Genomic DNA, 16,285 nt, shown 5'->3' with positions numbered 1-16,285 from the left:
TATATTTATAACAGGCTATTTTAAGCTGAAAAACTTAACTTCAATCATAAAAAAACCCTCTAAAATTTTGCTCTCTCCAACACACATTTTATATTTTTGATGTCACAGTTTACAACTTTTTATATTATGTATCTCTTAACAACTTATTGTAGCTATAATTATTTTAATAGTTTTGACTTTTAACCTTCATACTAAAGATATAAGTGGTTTGCACATGAGTACAATGTTGGAATATTCTGAACTTGACTATGTTCTTACTTTTACCTGTGAATTTTATACTTCCATACATTTTCATGTTACTAATTAGGATCTTTTCTTTAAGCTTAAAGACCTCCCTTTAGCATTTCTTGTAAGGTGAGTCTAATGGTGATGAACTCCCTCAGCTTTTGTCTGGGAAAGTCATCTCTCCTTTATTTCTGAAGGACAACTTTGCCACATAAAATATTCTTTGTTAACAGCTTTTTTTGTTCTTTAAGCACCTTGAGTATATCATTCCACTCTCTCCTGGCATGTAAGGATTCTGCCAAGAAATCCTCTGATAGCCTTACTGAAATTCTCTTGTATGTATTAAAATATACTTCTTTTCCCTTGCTTCTTTCAGGATCCTCTTTTTATCTTTGATTTTTGACAGTTTGATTATATAGCTTAGTGGGGTCTTATTTTGATTGAACCTGATTGGAGACTTTTAAACTTCTTGTACCTGGATATTTATATCTTATCTCAAATTTGAGAAGTTCTCAGCTAGTGTTTCTTTAAATAAGCTTTCTATCCCCTTTTCTCTATCTTCTCCTTTTTAAACTGCTATAATGTGAATGTTAGCTTTCTTGAAGCTATCCCACAAATCCTGTAGGCTTTCACCATTCCTTTTCATTCTTTTTCTTCCCCTCTGACTATATTTTCAAATAACCTGTCTTCAGTTCACAGATTCTTTCTTCTGCTTGATCAAGTGTGCTGTTGATGCTCTCTATTGCAGTTTTCACTTCATCCATTCATTATATTCTTCAGCTCCAGATTTATTTATTTTTTTTATTATTTCAATCTGTTAAATTTCTTGCTTTGTTCATTTATTGTTTTTCTGATTTCATTGAATTGTTTCTCTGTGTTCTCTTCAAAGTTGCTGAGCTTCTATAAAAAAATTATTTTAAATTATCTGTCAGGCAGTTTACTCTACTTCTTTTGGGTCACCTACTGGGAAATTATTGTGTTCTTTTGGTGGTGATATGTTAACTTGCTTTTTCAGATTTCTTGTTGGCTCACATTGATGTTTGGGCACTTGGTAGATTAGCACCAATTCCAGGCTTTACGGTCTACTTTTGGTCAAAAAATACCTTCAAGTATAGGAGGGTTGAGGGCACTGGCTGGGCTGGATGTAGCAGTTCAGTGAGGGCACAGCTGTGTAGTTTTCATGCAGATCTGTCAGCTAAGGTTGATGCTGGTGAAGGCTGCAAGGGTCCTCAGAGGCCAACGCTGTGGGAATCTGCAGTGGCAATGAGGCTGTTGAGGTTTTCAGTGGTAAAGACTGCTGGGGTCCTCCAGATCTCATTTCTCCCACCTGGGAAGTTGTGACTGAGAGCATCCCTCTTGACACTGGGCCTAGCTTGTGGGCCTGCTCATGGTGGTGGTGGTATCAGTGTCTGATGGTCAGTGCCCACGGAGTGGCCACAGAGCCAAGGCTTGAAGAACAGGTATATGTGGAAGGACCACAGCGCTGGGTTTGAGGACAGCAATGACACCAGTGCCCAGGAAACAGGCACCCTGGCTGCCACACTGGTAATGCTGTGTAATGTGCAAGTGCTTTTAAAGTATCTGAGGAGCCAGGGACTGGAGCATAGGCACATGCAGGGCTACAGCTGTCTGGGTCCAGCGGGTGGTCTAGCTCTCCTTGGTGGCTGAGCTGGTAACTGAAACCTGAATAGGTACAGAGAGACCTTGATTCTGGCCCCTATGTGTGTGCAGTAGCTCACTATAAAAGTACCCCTGGTATTTGAGATGTGGGTATGTGTAGCGTAGTCTCAGAGCCAGGGTCTGGAGTACAGGAATACACAATACTACAGTAGCTCCAGGGTCCAGGACATGAGCTAACTCTCTGTGGTGGCTGAGCTGGTATCTGGAGCAGAGACCCTCACAGATACACCTTGGCTCAGGGTCCCTGGGTGAGAGCTAGCTCACCATGGCAGTGGCCCCAGTATCTGAGGCATAGGCAGGTGTAGTGCAGCCCCAGAGTCAGAATCTGGAGTGTGAGCACTCACAGAGCAGCCATAGCTCAGGGATCAGGGGCACATGTGGGGTTGTAAGAGGTGAAAACCATGGCCCCAGTCCTGGGGCAGTACAACAGCAAATGCTTCTTAGCAGGGCTGGGGGTGCAGCCATATCTCACTCTCCAAGATTCTGCTGCAGGAAAGGCTATTGGTTACTTCAGTGGCAAAAGATATCAGTGTCCTGTACAGAGCAGGCCACTGAGGGCCACAGTGGCTCACACTGCGTGGCTGATACTGTCAGTCTTGGCCTTTCTTCTTTGTTCCTAGCCATCTCCAGGCACCTCAGGTATGCTGATCTGACCTCATCAGTGAGTGATATTTTCTGTGCAGATATTCTCTGATTTTTTGCTTCACTGTGGTATTGCAGATTCTTAAATGAGCCCATGGGCCCTCCTAAGGATATTTTGGTTTGTGGATAGCTGTCTATGTTTGTGTTTTTGTGGGAGGATAAAGGCTTTATCTCCTACTCTACCACCTTGCTGATGTCATCACCCTAGGAATCTTTTTCTGCTTTCTTCATGCTGACTAATATTTAACATTATCAAACTTAAAAACACTTATTATCAATAAAAACCTATCAGTCTAGACAGTACTCTCCTGCATTCTCATCTGAGAGATTATTTATTTATTTATTTATTTATTTTTGAGACAGAGTCTCACTCTGTTGCCCAGGCTAGAGTGCCGTGGCGTCAGCCTAGCTCACAGCAACCTCAAACTCCTGGGCTCAAGCAATCCTCCTGCCTCAGCCTCCCGAGTAGCTGGGAGTACAGGCATGAGCCACCATGCCCGGCTGATTTTTTTCTGTATATATTTTTAGCTGTCCAGACCATTTCTTTCTATTTTTAGTAGAGATGGGGTCTCACTCTTGTTCAGGCTGGTCCTGAACTCCTGACCTCAAGCGATCCTCCTGCCTCAGCCTCCCAGAGTGCTAGGATTACAGGCTCATCTGAGAGATTTTTTCAAAAAAATGGGGCAATGTCTGGGGGATGGACACACTTGAAGCTCTGACTCGGGCGGGGCAAAGGCAATATATGTAACCTAAACATCTGTACCCCTGTAATATGCTAAAATAAAAAAAAAAAATTAAAAATGGGGCAATGCCAAAAAGAGGGGCTGGGCAGTAAAAATGAAACAGAAAGAAATGGAGGCAAGTCTTATAAAAATAATACCCAGCACTTATATTGCACTTACAGTGTGCTAGCTATTATTTCAAACATTTTAAATTCATTTAATTGTCCTAACTTTCTATGCATTTGGTGACTAATATCCTTATTTGCTCACAAAGCTGAAGAAATTGAGTCATAGGAGGTTAGTAATATAACTTTCCCCATCACATAGCTGGTAAGTGGTGGAGCCGTGCCATCTGGCTCTAGGGTGTGAACTCTGAACCCCTGCAGCCTGCTGCCTCCAAGTTCCCCACTCCGTTCTCTCCCTCAGCTTTCCATATTCCCCTGTGGTCACTCCTTCACCACCACCTCCTTCACTGGCCTTTCTACTTCTTCTGTGTAATGAATCCCTTCCTCTTGCTCCCAAATTCCAAAGTACAAATGCAGCCTCACACTCCTTAATTCATCTTTCAGACTTTCTTCCAGATCTTTCCATTTAATTCCATTTTTAATCTATGAGATGCCTATTTAAAAGCTGTAACAATCATGGGGTGAATGAAGAATAACACCCACTACCACACAACTAGAATTCCAAGAGGATAAATTGGAGTTATGGCTTTCTGACTTGATACTGAATACTTGATGCTTGATTTTGCTGTCTGAGACCAATCTGAAAAGTGTTGGTAATAGCTACCATTTGTTGAGTATGTGCCATCTGTGTGGCAGATATTATTTCAAGCACTCTTCACATATTAACTCGTTTAATCCTACAACAGCCCTGTGAAGTTCTATCATTCTGTTTCACAGTTGAGAAAACAGAGGTACAGGGAGTTTAAGCAATTTGCCCAAGGGCTGGCCAGAGGTGGAGCCAGCGTGGGTCTCAGGCAGTTTATTAACACAGCCCGAGTCTTAACCACTGTGCCAACAGCTTTTTAGTCCCACACACTCCCTGGGAAGAAGAAAACTAACCCTTTCATTTTATATCCTTTTTTTTTTTCTGACATAAGAAGCAGAGTGCCTTTTAAATGATCCATGTCTGTTTTATATCATTTCAGAACTGTTACCAAGAATCTTCCCCAAGTGCCAGAAAACCCTTAGTGGCTTCTTCCTTTTCTATCTAATTATCATTATTACTATTATTTGCTATCATTTTTGCTCCTTTCCCTCAGAAGTCTGCTGGAATAGTAAACATTCACAGACCTTTCACGATAATTGGAAAATTTACGCTAGGCCATTATGGACAAAGCATGTTTTCCAAATGTATGACCTTAATTGGGGGCTCATAACATAATCAAAGGAAATCTGACCCCTCGGGGCAGAAGTGCTGTTCCTGCATTGCTCAGTCTGGGATGTCCAGAGTGATTCACACTTGCCCCTATCTCCAGACCATCTCCCTGGAAGGGGCTGAGCCCTACTCCCTTGGCAACTGACGTTGCTTAGCTGCCAACCTTGCTCCTGCGTTATCACCATTCTAACTTCATGGGAAGGGCTGGGTGAATTTCTGGAACATGAATAGGAAGTTGTTTTTCTAAACAGCCTGACACTGAGGGGAGGCAGCAAGACTATAAGAAGTCTGGGTTGGGCAGAAGGCAGAAAACCAGCAGAGTCACAGAGGAAATGGTGAGTTCATTTTTCTTTTGCATGGGAAGTGGGTGAAGTGAGTTGAAGTCATTTGGGGCTGAATCGAGCAGGTAAAGGTTCAGAAAGTGAGGAATAGCAATAGACATGGAGTTTTATGGTGAATAGCACATTAGAGTTTGCAAGTACTTTTAAACCTGCTGCCCACTTTGACCCTCCAGCATCCTTGTTGGTTGAAGTTATTTCCATTTTGGAAACAAAGCTGTTGTAGCTTACAAAGGCCAGGTAGGTGTTTCACCTGGGCTGCACTGTTAGGCTAGATGATGCTGGGATCCGGGTCCTACCCTCTGGCTCCACAGCTGCTAGAACTTACAAGGACCCTCTGAGAGTAGATCTTGGTAAACTTGCCACCCTCTTTTCCAAGATTGCTTTTCTCTCTGGGAAATAGGAAAGGCTGAGCAATGCCCTGGGACAAGGCTACAGTGGAATGCTTTCTCAGCCCTTTCCCTCCTATTTCGTTCTGTGAGCCCTACAAGTCTTCTGGGACTGATCCGGAATATCTACATAGTTTCAATTTCTGCCCTATGTCTCAATCTGTTTCCTCTTCTGTAGAATGGATATAATAATACATTACTGTATAATGTCATTGTGAGGATTAAATAAGATTATACTGAAGAGTCTTTAGATCTGAGCCTGGCATATAGTAAGTGATTAGGAAATGTGAGCTATTATGGTTATAAGAGAGAGAAAATTCTTGGAGTATAGTGGGGTTTGGGACCCCTGGAAGATCCAAGGATAACTAGGCATTTTGAACTCAGTAATGTTAACCTAGATAAGATATACATGGTTAGGCTACTTCTAATTTTATCCCCAGCTTTCCTAGAATATTCCACCCTGTCCTGGGGTCCAAAATCCTGTATTGTGTGGTCAGGGAGGAGTAAGACAGGTCTCTACTTTTGGGCACTGTTTTGTGGGACTCCAAAAAAAGTAGTGCTTCTGCTTGATTTGTTTCACCTCTTTGCTTTGCTATGGCACACTTTTCAAATACTTACAATGAGGGTTTTCTGTATTGTTAGTCAAAGTTTTAGCAGGCTAAGGAGCAGGCCTGGGTTCTCTTCCGTTTATACCTTTTATCCATCTTAGGTCCATGGCTTCCAATCTTTAATATTCCTTGAATTACCTGTTTTTCAAAATGCAACTAAATGGTTCAGACTCCCCTGGGCTGGCCACTAGCTCTTAAACTGTGCACCCTTGGAGTTCTATAAGTGGAAACTTATTAATCAATCCTCAAAAATCAGAACGATTTACTACAGAACAGGTGGTACTGAGAAAAGACCCTGGACCTAACACTAGAGAGTAAGTACATGGTGGTTTCATAAAGGAAATTCATTACATTCTTTTCTAGGTATCTAACCTCTCTGATTGAAAACCAAAGAAAAATCTTATAAAGTCAAAATACAAAGCAAATCCTTTATATTTATAGGGATATAACTCAGCTTTGGTACAACAGACTTTTTAAAAATTTGTAAATATATACTTTATTTTTAATGCTAATATTTCACCCTAAATAATGGCAATTTAATTTAAATATATGCATTGATTCTAAATGTTGATGTCCTGGGCCCCTTCCTCTCTTTATTTGTAATTCACTGTTTGGCCTAAAGAAAACCTTTTTTTCTCACTGTGTTTTCTCTTCTACCTTTAAGCTGGGGCTACTGATACCTGTGCCATACCACCACTACTGCTATCCAGGAACTTAAGGGAACTAATATTGTATCAGCTGTTATGTCTTGTAACATCTGGCCTTTGTGACCAGCAAGCTGTATAGCTCTGTGTTCTCAATGACTCTACCCACTTTCATTCTTTGCATTCCTGTTGACCCCAGCCCCAGCCAGGCCCTCTTGAACTCCCACTAGGATGGTCACAGCACCTTCTCCTTTTGTAATTCAGGCTCCCTGCTTGTAATTCATCAAACAACATCACTGTTAGATATATCTTTGCATGATACTTCCCATGTTCAGAGCCCTGTAATTTGAGACCCACAAATATCTGGCCCTAGACCTCCCAATTTTCAATATCAATAAGAACATATTACTACCTCTCTTGGCATCTCATTGCACTTAGAATAAAATCTCATCCCCTTATTTTGGAGCCCAAAGCCTGGAATGATCTGTCACCAGCTTCAGCTCATATTCTTCTCCCCATTGCTCATTCTGCTCCAGCCACACTAATGTCTTCATGTTCCTTGGACACTGTGCACTTTGCTTCCACCTTAAGGCCTTTGAATTCACTTTTTATTCTGCCTTTAATGCTCTTCCTCCTGCTACTCACTGGTTGGCTTCCTCTGGTCATTCTGCTCTCAACTTAAACATCACCTCCTTGGAGAAGTCTACCCTGACATCTCTGTCCAACATAATGACCCTGACATATTGCGGGCACTTAATCAACAGTCATTGAAATAAATAACGGGGAAAAACACAGATAATAATAAGGGAGCACCTATCTTGGTGTGGGAGAGGAAGCAATTATGATAGAAAAGCTCCTCTGAGAAGGGCATATTTGGACTTATGGAGCTAAGCAGATACCGAAGAAGATGGCACTCTGGGCATAAGAACACAGGGAATATACAGTGCATTCTAGAAATTACAAGATGTTTTGTTCTAAATACATTGTAGAATTGTGGGGGGGTGGGTAGGGGCTTGACTGAGAGGTAATGACAGGAGACAAGAATAGACAAACAGGAAGAGGCCATGTCTTGAAGGGTCTTGCATGTGTCATCTTGAAGGGTTTGTATGTATTGCTCAGAGAGTGAGAACAGTTGAAGGATTTTAAGCAGTGAAGCAGTATGATCGTAGTTTTGTATTAGGAATATCATTCTTCATGCATTTTAGAGAAAGAATTGGAGATAGATGATCTGGAGGAAAAGAGATCCATTAGAAGATAGATGATTGCCCTGGTCTGGAAAGAAATGACTATGTCTAAGCCAGTGTGTGGCACTACAGTAGAAATCTGGGGAGTGGCCAGGTATCCCATCAGAAGGTAAAGTCAGCAGAATTTGATGACAGATTGATGTGAAGGGTCCAAACAAAGGAGAGACCCTTGATCTTCCCTCCCTGCTACCATTTGATGGAAGACTTCTGGTTCTCTGTGGGCAGTAGGTGAAGGGGCTGGGGTGAGTGAAACTGCCTGTTAGTAAGAACATACATTCCTTATATAAGCCCCCTTTGGTGCTAGAGCTTTTCAAAGTTACACTCAGTTCAGCGGTTAGATTGAAATTTGCTTTCTCCTCCCCCAGTGTCTGAGCAGAAGGACAAAGGATGGAGGGAGGGACATTGATTCAGCCTTTCTAGAAGTACAAAGCTCTGGTCTACAACGCAGACAGGAGAGCAGAATCTCCTTTCTGTGGCACAATTCTTGCCCACTTTGTAAGCCACCTGGAACACTGGCAAGCTGTGGGACAGGAGTCTACTGGCCTCTGGTACCTCTTTCTGTGAAATGTAAGGTCAAAGGAAAAAACACTTCCTGCTTCCACTTTCTTTGCTCTTTATTCAACCCACAATCACTTTTACTTCTTTGGAAAATAAAAATCAAAGATAACCACGATGCTTACTGAAGGTTTACACAAGCGCAGGATGTTAGTCTAATGACCCAGTCTCGGACTCCTTCCCAGTGACTTCCAGTCTGAACCAGGCTGCCAGAGAACATTAAAAATTAGCAGGGCATGTGGCTGCTTCTCCTAGAGAGGAATTTCCTCTTGTTTCAACACTTAACTTGATTAGTGACACAGGATGGAGTTCTTAACTTGTTAGCCTTCTAGATCCAGCACCATCCTGAAGACTACACTGTAGAGCAGGAGCAGATGTGAGAAGACCTGCCCTCCCTGTCCTCCCCCAGCAAGTTTCAGAGGAAAATTATTACTCAAGGAAGATGTTTAAGCATCATCCATCCCCCATACCTCCACGCCAAGCCCTTGTCAGTCACCAATGAGTCACCAATGAGTCAAGGTGCTGCCTTACAGTTAACACAGAGATTTGAACTTGGGATCCATTAAACAAATGGATAGATTTAATGAGTCCATGAACCATTTGAAATTGTCTAAAAAATTGCAAGTGTACATATTTTGAAGAAGTCTGATCATAGATTTTATCAGACTTTCAAGGTTGATGAGCCCTGCAAGAATAAGAATCACTGTGTTAACCCAATGTACATTCAGGTGAGCAAGCTTGGAAAAATAATTTAGACTCATTGAGTTTCAGTGATGGAGAGTGGTGGCTGCCCCATCTTGAGCATTTCTGGTCCAAAGGACTGCAGAATGGCAGAGACGTGCTGAGCTGATTTGGCAGTAATCTTTATGGTCTCCTACAGCTCTGAAATAATCTATAAAAAGGTGATTCCTGGTATTAATATTTGGTGATTAAAAGAAGCAGAAAACTATGGTCAGATTAAAGCAGGGGATGCACATGGACTTGCATTTTCCTTTCTTAGATGTTGTGCTTTGATCAAAAGCACCTACCAGTCCTCTAAAACCTTAAAATGTTTAAAACCAGCTTGCTGAGGAAATTTTGTTTAAACCAAATCTTATTTAAAGTTTAAACAAACAAGTCAAAATGGGAAACAGTGAGTAGAGTTGGGCACAGTGATGGGGGGTCAGGAGCCTCACCCACTCACCCTCCCCACCCTGTCCCCTGAGCTGGCCCCAAAGCCAGAGAAACCTCCAGAAATAATTTGTTCAGGGAGAAAACCACTTCCTAAGTACACAGGAAGAGTACCACTAGATTTCAACTCGCTGCCCTCCTCCAGTCTGCCTGAGTAGAAACCCAGCACAGGTTCAAAGGCAAACGCCAGGCTCCCCTCATGAAGGCTACATCATTGTGCCCTTCAGCAGCAATATTTTTCCTTCTGTACCTCTAAAAATATTCTAGCAAACTATGTAACCTCTTGCACCTTTCTAAGTGGAGAGCTAAAAATTTTCATCATAAATTTTAAAAGAAAAGATTGAATTTCCAATGTATTATAAGGATTGGCTTTAAAAAAAACCTGTTATACAATTTCTTTAAGTTTACCAATGGAATTAAATACTAGCATGATCTGATAATCCTCATCACTTAAAAAACTATCAGCAAGCTCTTAATAATAAGAAATTTTACATTATTCATTTTCTCTCCTTTAATATTTATTTCTATTCTATTTCCCCTACAGAATTTTGGCCTCATGTAATACATTTTAAGTTTAAAGTCTTTTCTTGATTACCCCATCATGGTTCTTTGTAAAAATAAAAATATAATAAATCATAATTTAAAAGATTTTAATTTTCTTTTCTTTTTTTTTTTTTTTTTTTTTTTTTTTTTTTTGAGACAGAGTCTCACTTTATTGCCCAGGCTAGAGCGAGTGCCGTGGCGTCAGCCTAGCTCACAGCAACCTCAAACGCCTGGGCTTAAGCAATCCTACTGCCTCAGCCTCCCAAGTAGCTGGGACTACAGGCATGCGCCACCATGCCCGGCTAATTTTTTTTTCTATATATATTTTAGTTGGCCAGATAATTTCTTTCTATTTTTAGTAGAGACGAGGTCTCACTCATTGCTCAGGCTGGTCTCGAACTCCTGACCTTGAGCGATCCACCCGCCTCGGCCTCCCAGAGTGCTAGGGTTACAGGCGTGAGCCACCGCGCCCGGCCGAGATTTTAATTTTCTGAAGCCATAAGTTTCTATGTGTTAAATTTTTTTCTTTTTGATTGAGTTAGCTTAACAATTGCTTTTAGTACACAAATAAACTATCATTAAATATACTGCAAGTTTTGATAAGTAACTTCAACTTTTATATTTAAAATGCTATTGAAGGTGCATCTTTAAATGAAAGGAGGGTCTCTTCCCCTATTCGTTCATATATCCATGAATGAACATTATTAATCAACCAAATTAGACAAGTTCAGCATCAGCCTTATTCCTATATTTCATTTTAAGGATTTAAACATGGAGAAACTTCATTCACATTAATAAGTAAGTGGAAATTGAAGTTATATTTTAGCAATGTTTCTCAATTCTTTGAACTCCTTCCAAGTTATATGTCCCAAATTTTATAGTGATTTATTACCAAAATTTAGTCAAAGCTAATAACTTAATTGAGTCCTCCCTAAAAATGATAAAAGGAGAGAAATGGAAATCACCGGACTTGAAAAAGAACTTGTTACACTATCATTTGAAGCATTCAAATTCTTAATACCTATACCAATATTTTGAATTGTCTATGGCATACCCATGTATTTTATGGCCAAGGCAAGACTCCATGATAAATAAGAGTTAGATTAGTAAAAGGTATGATTTTCTCTTGTCAAGTAGAAGGTTGTGTTTTTAGTCACCTTGGTTTTAGGAAAATACACATGTGAAAGTTGAGAATCTGAATATAGGTTTAATTAACACTCTCCTTGCCTGCTACCCTTTGGAAAGTCAGGCACATCCTGGTTTTAAGACTTCTGCTCCATCACTTGGGATGGTACTTTCTGAGTATTGAATATAAATGTGGTAGTAATAATAGCTGGTGACACAACGCAATGCAGAGAAAACAATGGGGGTTAAGTCGCAATTGAGGGATTATCATCCTACTTCCTGCACAAATAAACACACCATAAATCATAACATTATGATGCTTTTAGTGTTTAATCCTAGTTCCTGCAGAGGTCAGCTGATTTGTGTCATAGGTTATAAGAACACAAAATATGCCTACTTATCAAAGCCAATATTTAAAGAAACTCCTAGATGGAAAAGTGCCAGGCTTCTTATACTTAGATAACCCTGCTATCTGGGAAATTTGCACTAATTTGAGTTGTATCTTTACCAGGATCTGGTCAGGCTGTAGTCAGTAGTACATATGTACATGTACACACACACACACACACACACACACATATCACCCTGCACCATCCCATGCACCATTACTGGGGTGTGGTCTGTGGCAATTCAGAATTTCTATACAGAGCGAGTTTTAGGTAGCATTCTGGCTGAAAGAGTGGTAAAGCTGCAATTGCATAGCAAATGTACTGTTTTTATGTCGGTGGTAATGTTTGGGTGGCTTTGGAGGAACAGGTGCAGCAGCTAGGCTTGATCATGTTGCACACTCTATCATTCACGAGAGCAACACAGCATGGATTTGGAAGCCTGGAAATTTATAAAGGTAACAAAGTAGAATGGAAAGAATTCTTGTTTCAGAGTTAGGCTCTGCCACTGTCTTTTTGAATGTGTTATTTAGGTGCTCTAAACTTCAGTTTTTTCAAGTACAACATGAAGAAGTTGGACAAGATGGGTATTTCCAGAACTTACTTGTTTAAAAACATTTTTAAATGTTCATAGATTTGATTAAATCCCAACAGAAAGGAGCTCCTGAGAAATAATAGTTGCTGTAGATACAAGGGGAATAAGTTTATTATATATATAAAGAAACATTATATAGTATATATATTAACTATTAAATAGAATTACAGATATATGCTGAAATGGAAAAGCAAGAAGATAAAATATAGTTCAATATTACAAACTAGATGGTAACATATAGTACAGTTAGTTGATGCTCTGTGCATCAGAGTATAGGTTAGACATTATTTGGGTGAATCAAGGAGTTCTCAAGTGACTTTCTATTATTCTTGGGTGTGATATGCCAGTTCTTAAAAGAAGATTATTACATAATAATAATGACAGCCATATTCATGTGTTTAGTATTTTTCTTACATATATATTAAAAATATATCTCAAAAGAAAAATATTGGTGGCACAAAGTACCCAATAAATATTTGTTGAATGAATGAAGAAATGAACTCTGTCCTGGGCCTTGCTACAGCGTCCATCTAGAGTAGGACTCAGAAGCAGAGCAATGAGAAGAAGGAAGCAGAGGGCTTGATCCACCCTCCCCGTGGAAATAGGCAGAATTATAATTCAACATAATAATTATCAACTAGAATTATTTTGGCCATGTTGGTAGTATACGAATACTAAAAGGAAGTTGTGTTTTTTTGTTTGTTTGTTTGTTTTTTCCTTTTTCTTGTTACAGGCCAGTTGCTTCAAAGCCATCTGGAACCAGGGATTCCAGCAAGTAGTCTTTGGAGCTACCCAACTCCTTTTCTTCAGTGCCCTGATCTCTGGTAAACTCTATGCTACCCCTTCACTTAGCCCTGAGTAATTAGGGTAGAGCCCAGAGCCAAATGGGAGGAGTTAAGGACTGTAGCCGGTTTTGGGGAAGCATGGAAAAACTGTTCAAGCCCAGAGTTCTGGAAGAGAAATGTATCCAATACAATTGTATGGGTAGAAAAGGCTTCAGAAAGAACTTAAACGGATATATTCAGGACCAATGTATCTTTGGGTTTGGGCACAGGTGCATAATACTTTTAGGGACCCACAAAAAATGTTTGAATTTCTTTTATAATAATTTTCTTTGAAGTCAAAGAAAATATTTTAATATATAGTAATATATTCATCTTTATGCCAATGCAGTTGCAAAATATAATTTTAATGTATTATTATGGAGGAAGGAGCCTGCAAAGATAAAATTGCCTAGAGTCCGTGAAAGTTATAACGCAGCCCTGGCTATATCAGAATAAAGTCTTAAGGCAAAACAATGCCATAGAGGTGTCAGCGAGGGAGGTACAAACATGATCAACCCTCATGCAGGCTGCAGAGGAGAGGGCTGAATAGAAACAAGCCTTTATAAACAGGAAAGGGAGCCATTTCCAGGCTTGATTGCTTGCATTGTACACCTCTTCTTGTGGGAACTGGCCTCTTCTGCCCCGGGGGAGCTCCCAGAGGTTATGATAACAATACTTTGCCCCATAGCATCTTTATACTTTTGAAGGGCACATTCTTTATTTCATTTGATATCACAAACACTTCTAAAGTAGGGCTGTTTTGTGCCCTATTTTAGTAAGTGAGTAAGCAGACGAGGAGGAAGTAGAGTAATTGATCAAAGAGAAACAACCAAGAGAAATAGAATGAGTATAAAATTGCAGATCAGGAGATCTAATTTCTAACCCTGGCTCTGCCACAAACCTGCTGCATTTATTTATGTATTTATTGATTGTTTCTTTATTTACATATTTATGTGTTTATTTAAGTATTTAATGAATGCCCATTAGGTGCCAAACTCTATGGTTGATGCTAAGAATCCAGAGCTAAAGAGAGACCCCTCCTCAGGGATTTACGATCTAGCAGATGTGGCCCACACTGTAGAGACATGATGATACCCGGCAGTAAAGGCGGTGGAGGCCGGGACCAGGTGTGGCAGGAGCCTGGAGCAAGGAACTCTGAGCCTATCTGGGGAGGTCATGGAAAGCATAGGGAGTCAAGTTTACCAGGCAGAAGATGGGAGGGCAGCCAGGAGAGCGGGAAGAGAATGTGCAAAGATGTGTAAGTGGGACTTCTGTTTTGCTAAGAAGGCAGACTGGCGGGCAATGAGGCTGGCAGGGTCCAGATCATAAAGCATCTTACTTTCCATGTGAGGAGAACCTGCCATTAAGACATTTTGCATGTCATTTAATTTGGGCTTGAGCAAAGTACCCAATCTATCTCCTTCACTTATAAAAGAAGAAGAGGGAATTAGACAACCTCCATGGTCCCTTCCAACTGATATCTTATGATTCCAAATTTTTAACACCAAGGATCCTCAGAAAAGGACATTTTCCTATTCTGACTTCATGTATACTTTCAAGCGAAAGGTGGGAAGAACTCTTTTTCCCTTCAAACAACTACCTTCGACATAAAATAGTCATGTGTTGGGTATTCGTCTTCTGGTCAGAGGCTCATCTGACTCTGCAGAAGTATACTTAGGATTACAATCCCCTGGCAGGGGATGCTGACCTGGTACTCACTCTCCTTTCTTTCATCTAGAACTAACGAATCAGAAAGAAGTGGCAGCGTGGACCTATCATTACAGCACAAACGCATACTCATGGAATTTTTCCAGGTCATTCTGCCAGAAGTATTTCACGGATTTAGTGGCCATCCAGAATAAAAATGAAATTGCTTACCTCAATGACGTCATACCCTACTACAGCTCTTACTACTGGATTGGGATTCGAAAGATCAATAATAATTGGACCTGGGTGGGAACCAAAAAGACTCTCACCAAGGAGGCAGAGAACTGGGCTGACAATGAGCCCAACAACAAGAAAAACAACCAGGACTGTGTGGAGATCTACATCAAGAGTGCGTCGGCCCCCGGCAAGTGGAATGATGAGCCCTGCGGGAAAAGAAAGCGGGCCCTGTGCTACACAGGTAGTGCCTTCTCGACTCTGAAATTTGAGTGTTAAAAGAAAAAAAAAATGCCTTCCCTAGTCAATGTAAACTCTGGGTTAACATTGTGGAGTCACAAAGGCAGGGACATGAAGTCAAGGAGTAAACTTAATCAATCAGCTTTAGTGAGCACCTTGAAGAATGTAAGATCAGGATTAGAGAAAAACAACAGTTTCAAACTAGAGGAGAATTTGACATCATCTGGCCCACCCTTCTCACCTTGTTACTGATGAAATGGTTACTCCAGAAGTTTTAGTTTCTCCTAACTTTGCTTGTAGAGCAGGACAAACAAAGTTATGACTAGAAGCCAATCTCCTAAATTTTAGGTCTTGAGCTCTCCCCCACCCCCGCCTCTGCTATGCCCTGGCATAAGAGAGAGTATAAGCTGAGGGGGAATTCAGCCCTGGACCCTGGGAGACACAGCTGTAGCAAATAGTTTTGAATGCCCATGTGTTCCAGGCATTGTTATTAGTTCATTGAGTGCGTGTGTCATTTGTTCATTCAGTCTTAGTTACATTTAGTCCTCATGACAACCTCATCAATCAGGTCCTTCTATTTTTCTTATTTTGCTGGTGAGGGAAAGACTCAGAGCTTTTAAGTAATCTGCCCAAGGTTCTAAGCTAGTTGGTGGTGGAGCCAGTTCCAAATTCATGCTTACTCCAAAGTTGGTGGTTTTCATTCACATATGCCACCACATGCTTTACTCTACATTTTTGTGAGACAATTTGAGATCATAACTAAGGATGGCAAATGCTTTATAATTTCTCTTCAACAACAACATATCCAATGGAGGTGGACTTTGGTGGGAGGGTGGGGAGCCCAGAAAGGGAAGAAAGAACCAAAAGTGAGATCCTGGGGGTATATTTGATTCTCAGTTCTCCCAGTTCCAGAGTAAGCAGACATGCGCGAAAGCTTGGTCTTCCTGCAGTCATGAGCCCAGTGCCAGAGCTGACCCCACCTTTCTGATGTTGCTTCCTGTGTAGAGGAGCCCCTCCTGCACTTTGTAGCACACACAGTGCGGCGAGGGAGAGTCCGGACTGCCCTGAGCAAGAGGGTCCTGAGTACTCTAGAG

General features: G+C 40.9%; 1 protein-coding gene across 1 annotated transcript in view; it reads left to right on the top strand.

The window, feature by feature from the left end:
- Nucleotides 1–1,689: 1,689 nt before the first annotated feature.
- The window catches only part of SELP (selectin P), a 39,462-nt gene continuing 24,866 nt past the window's right edge, over nt 1,690–16,285 (top strand). The window contains 3 exon segments of the mRNA XM_069479193.1: nt 1,690–1,770; nt 12,980–13,070; nt 14,809–15,195. Of these exon segments, the coding sequence (XP_069335294.1) occupies nt 1,690–1,770; nt 12,980–13,070; nt 14,809–15,195 (559 nt within the window).

Source organism: Eulemur rufifrons, chromosome 8 (genome assembly GCF_041146395.1).
Source record: "Eulemur rufifrons isolate Redbay chromosome 8, OSU_ERuf_1, whole genome shotgun sequence".
Classification (NCBI taxonomy): Eukaryota; Metazoa; Chordata; class Mammalia; order Primates; family Lemuridae; genus Eulemur; species Eulemur rufifrons.
The sequence above is the reverse complement of the archived record's forward strand: the minus strand, read 5'-3'. Positions and strand labels throughout refer to the sequence as shown.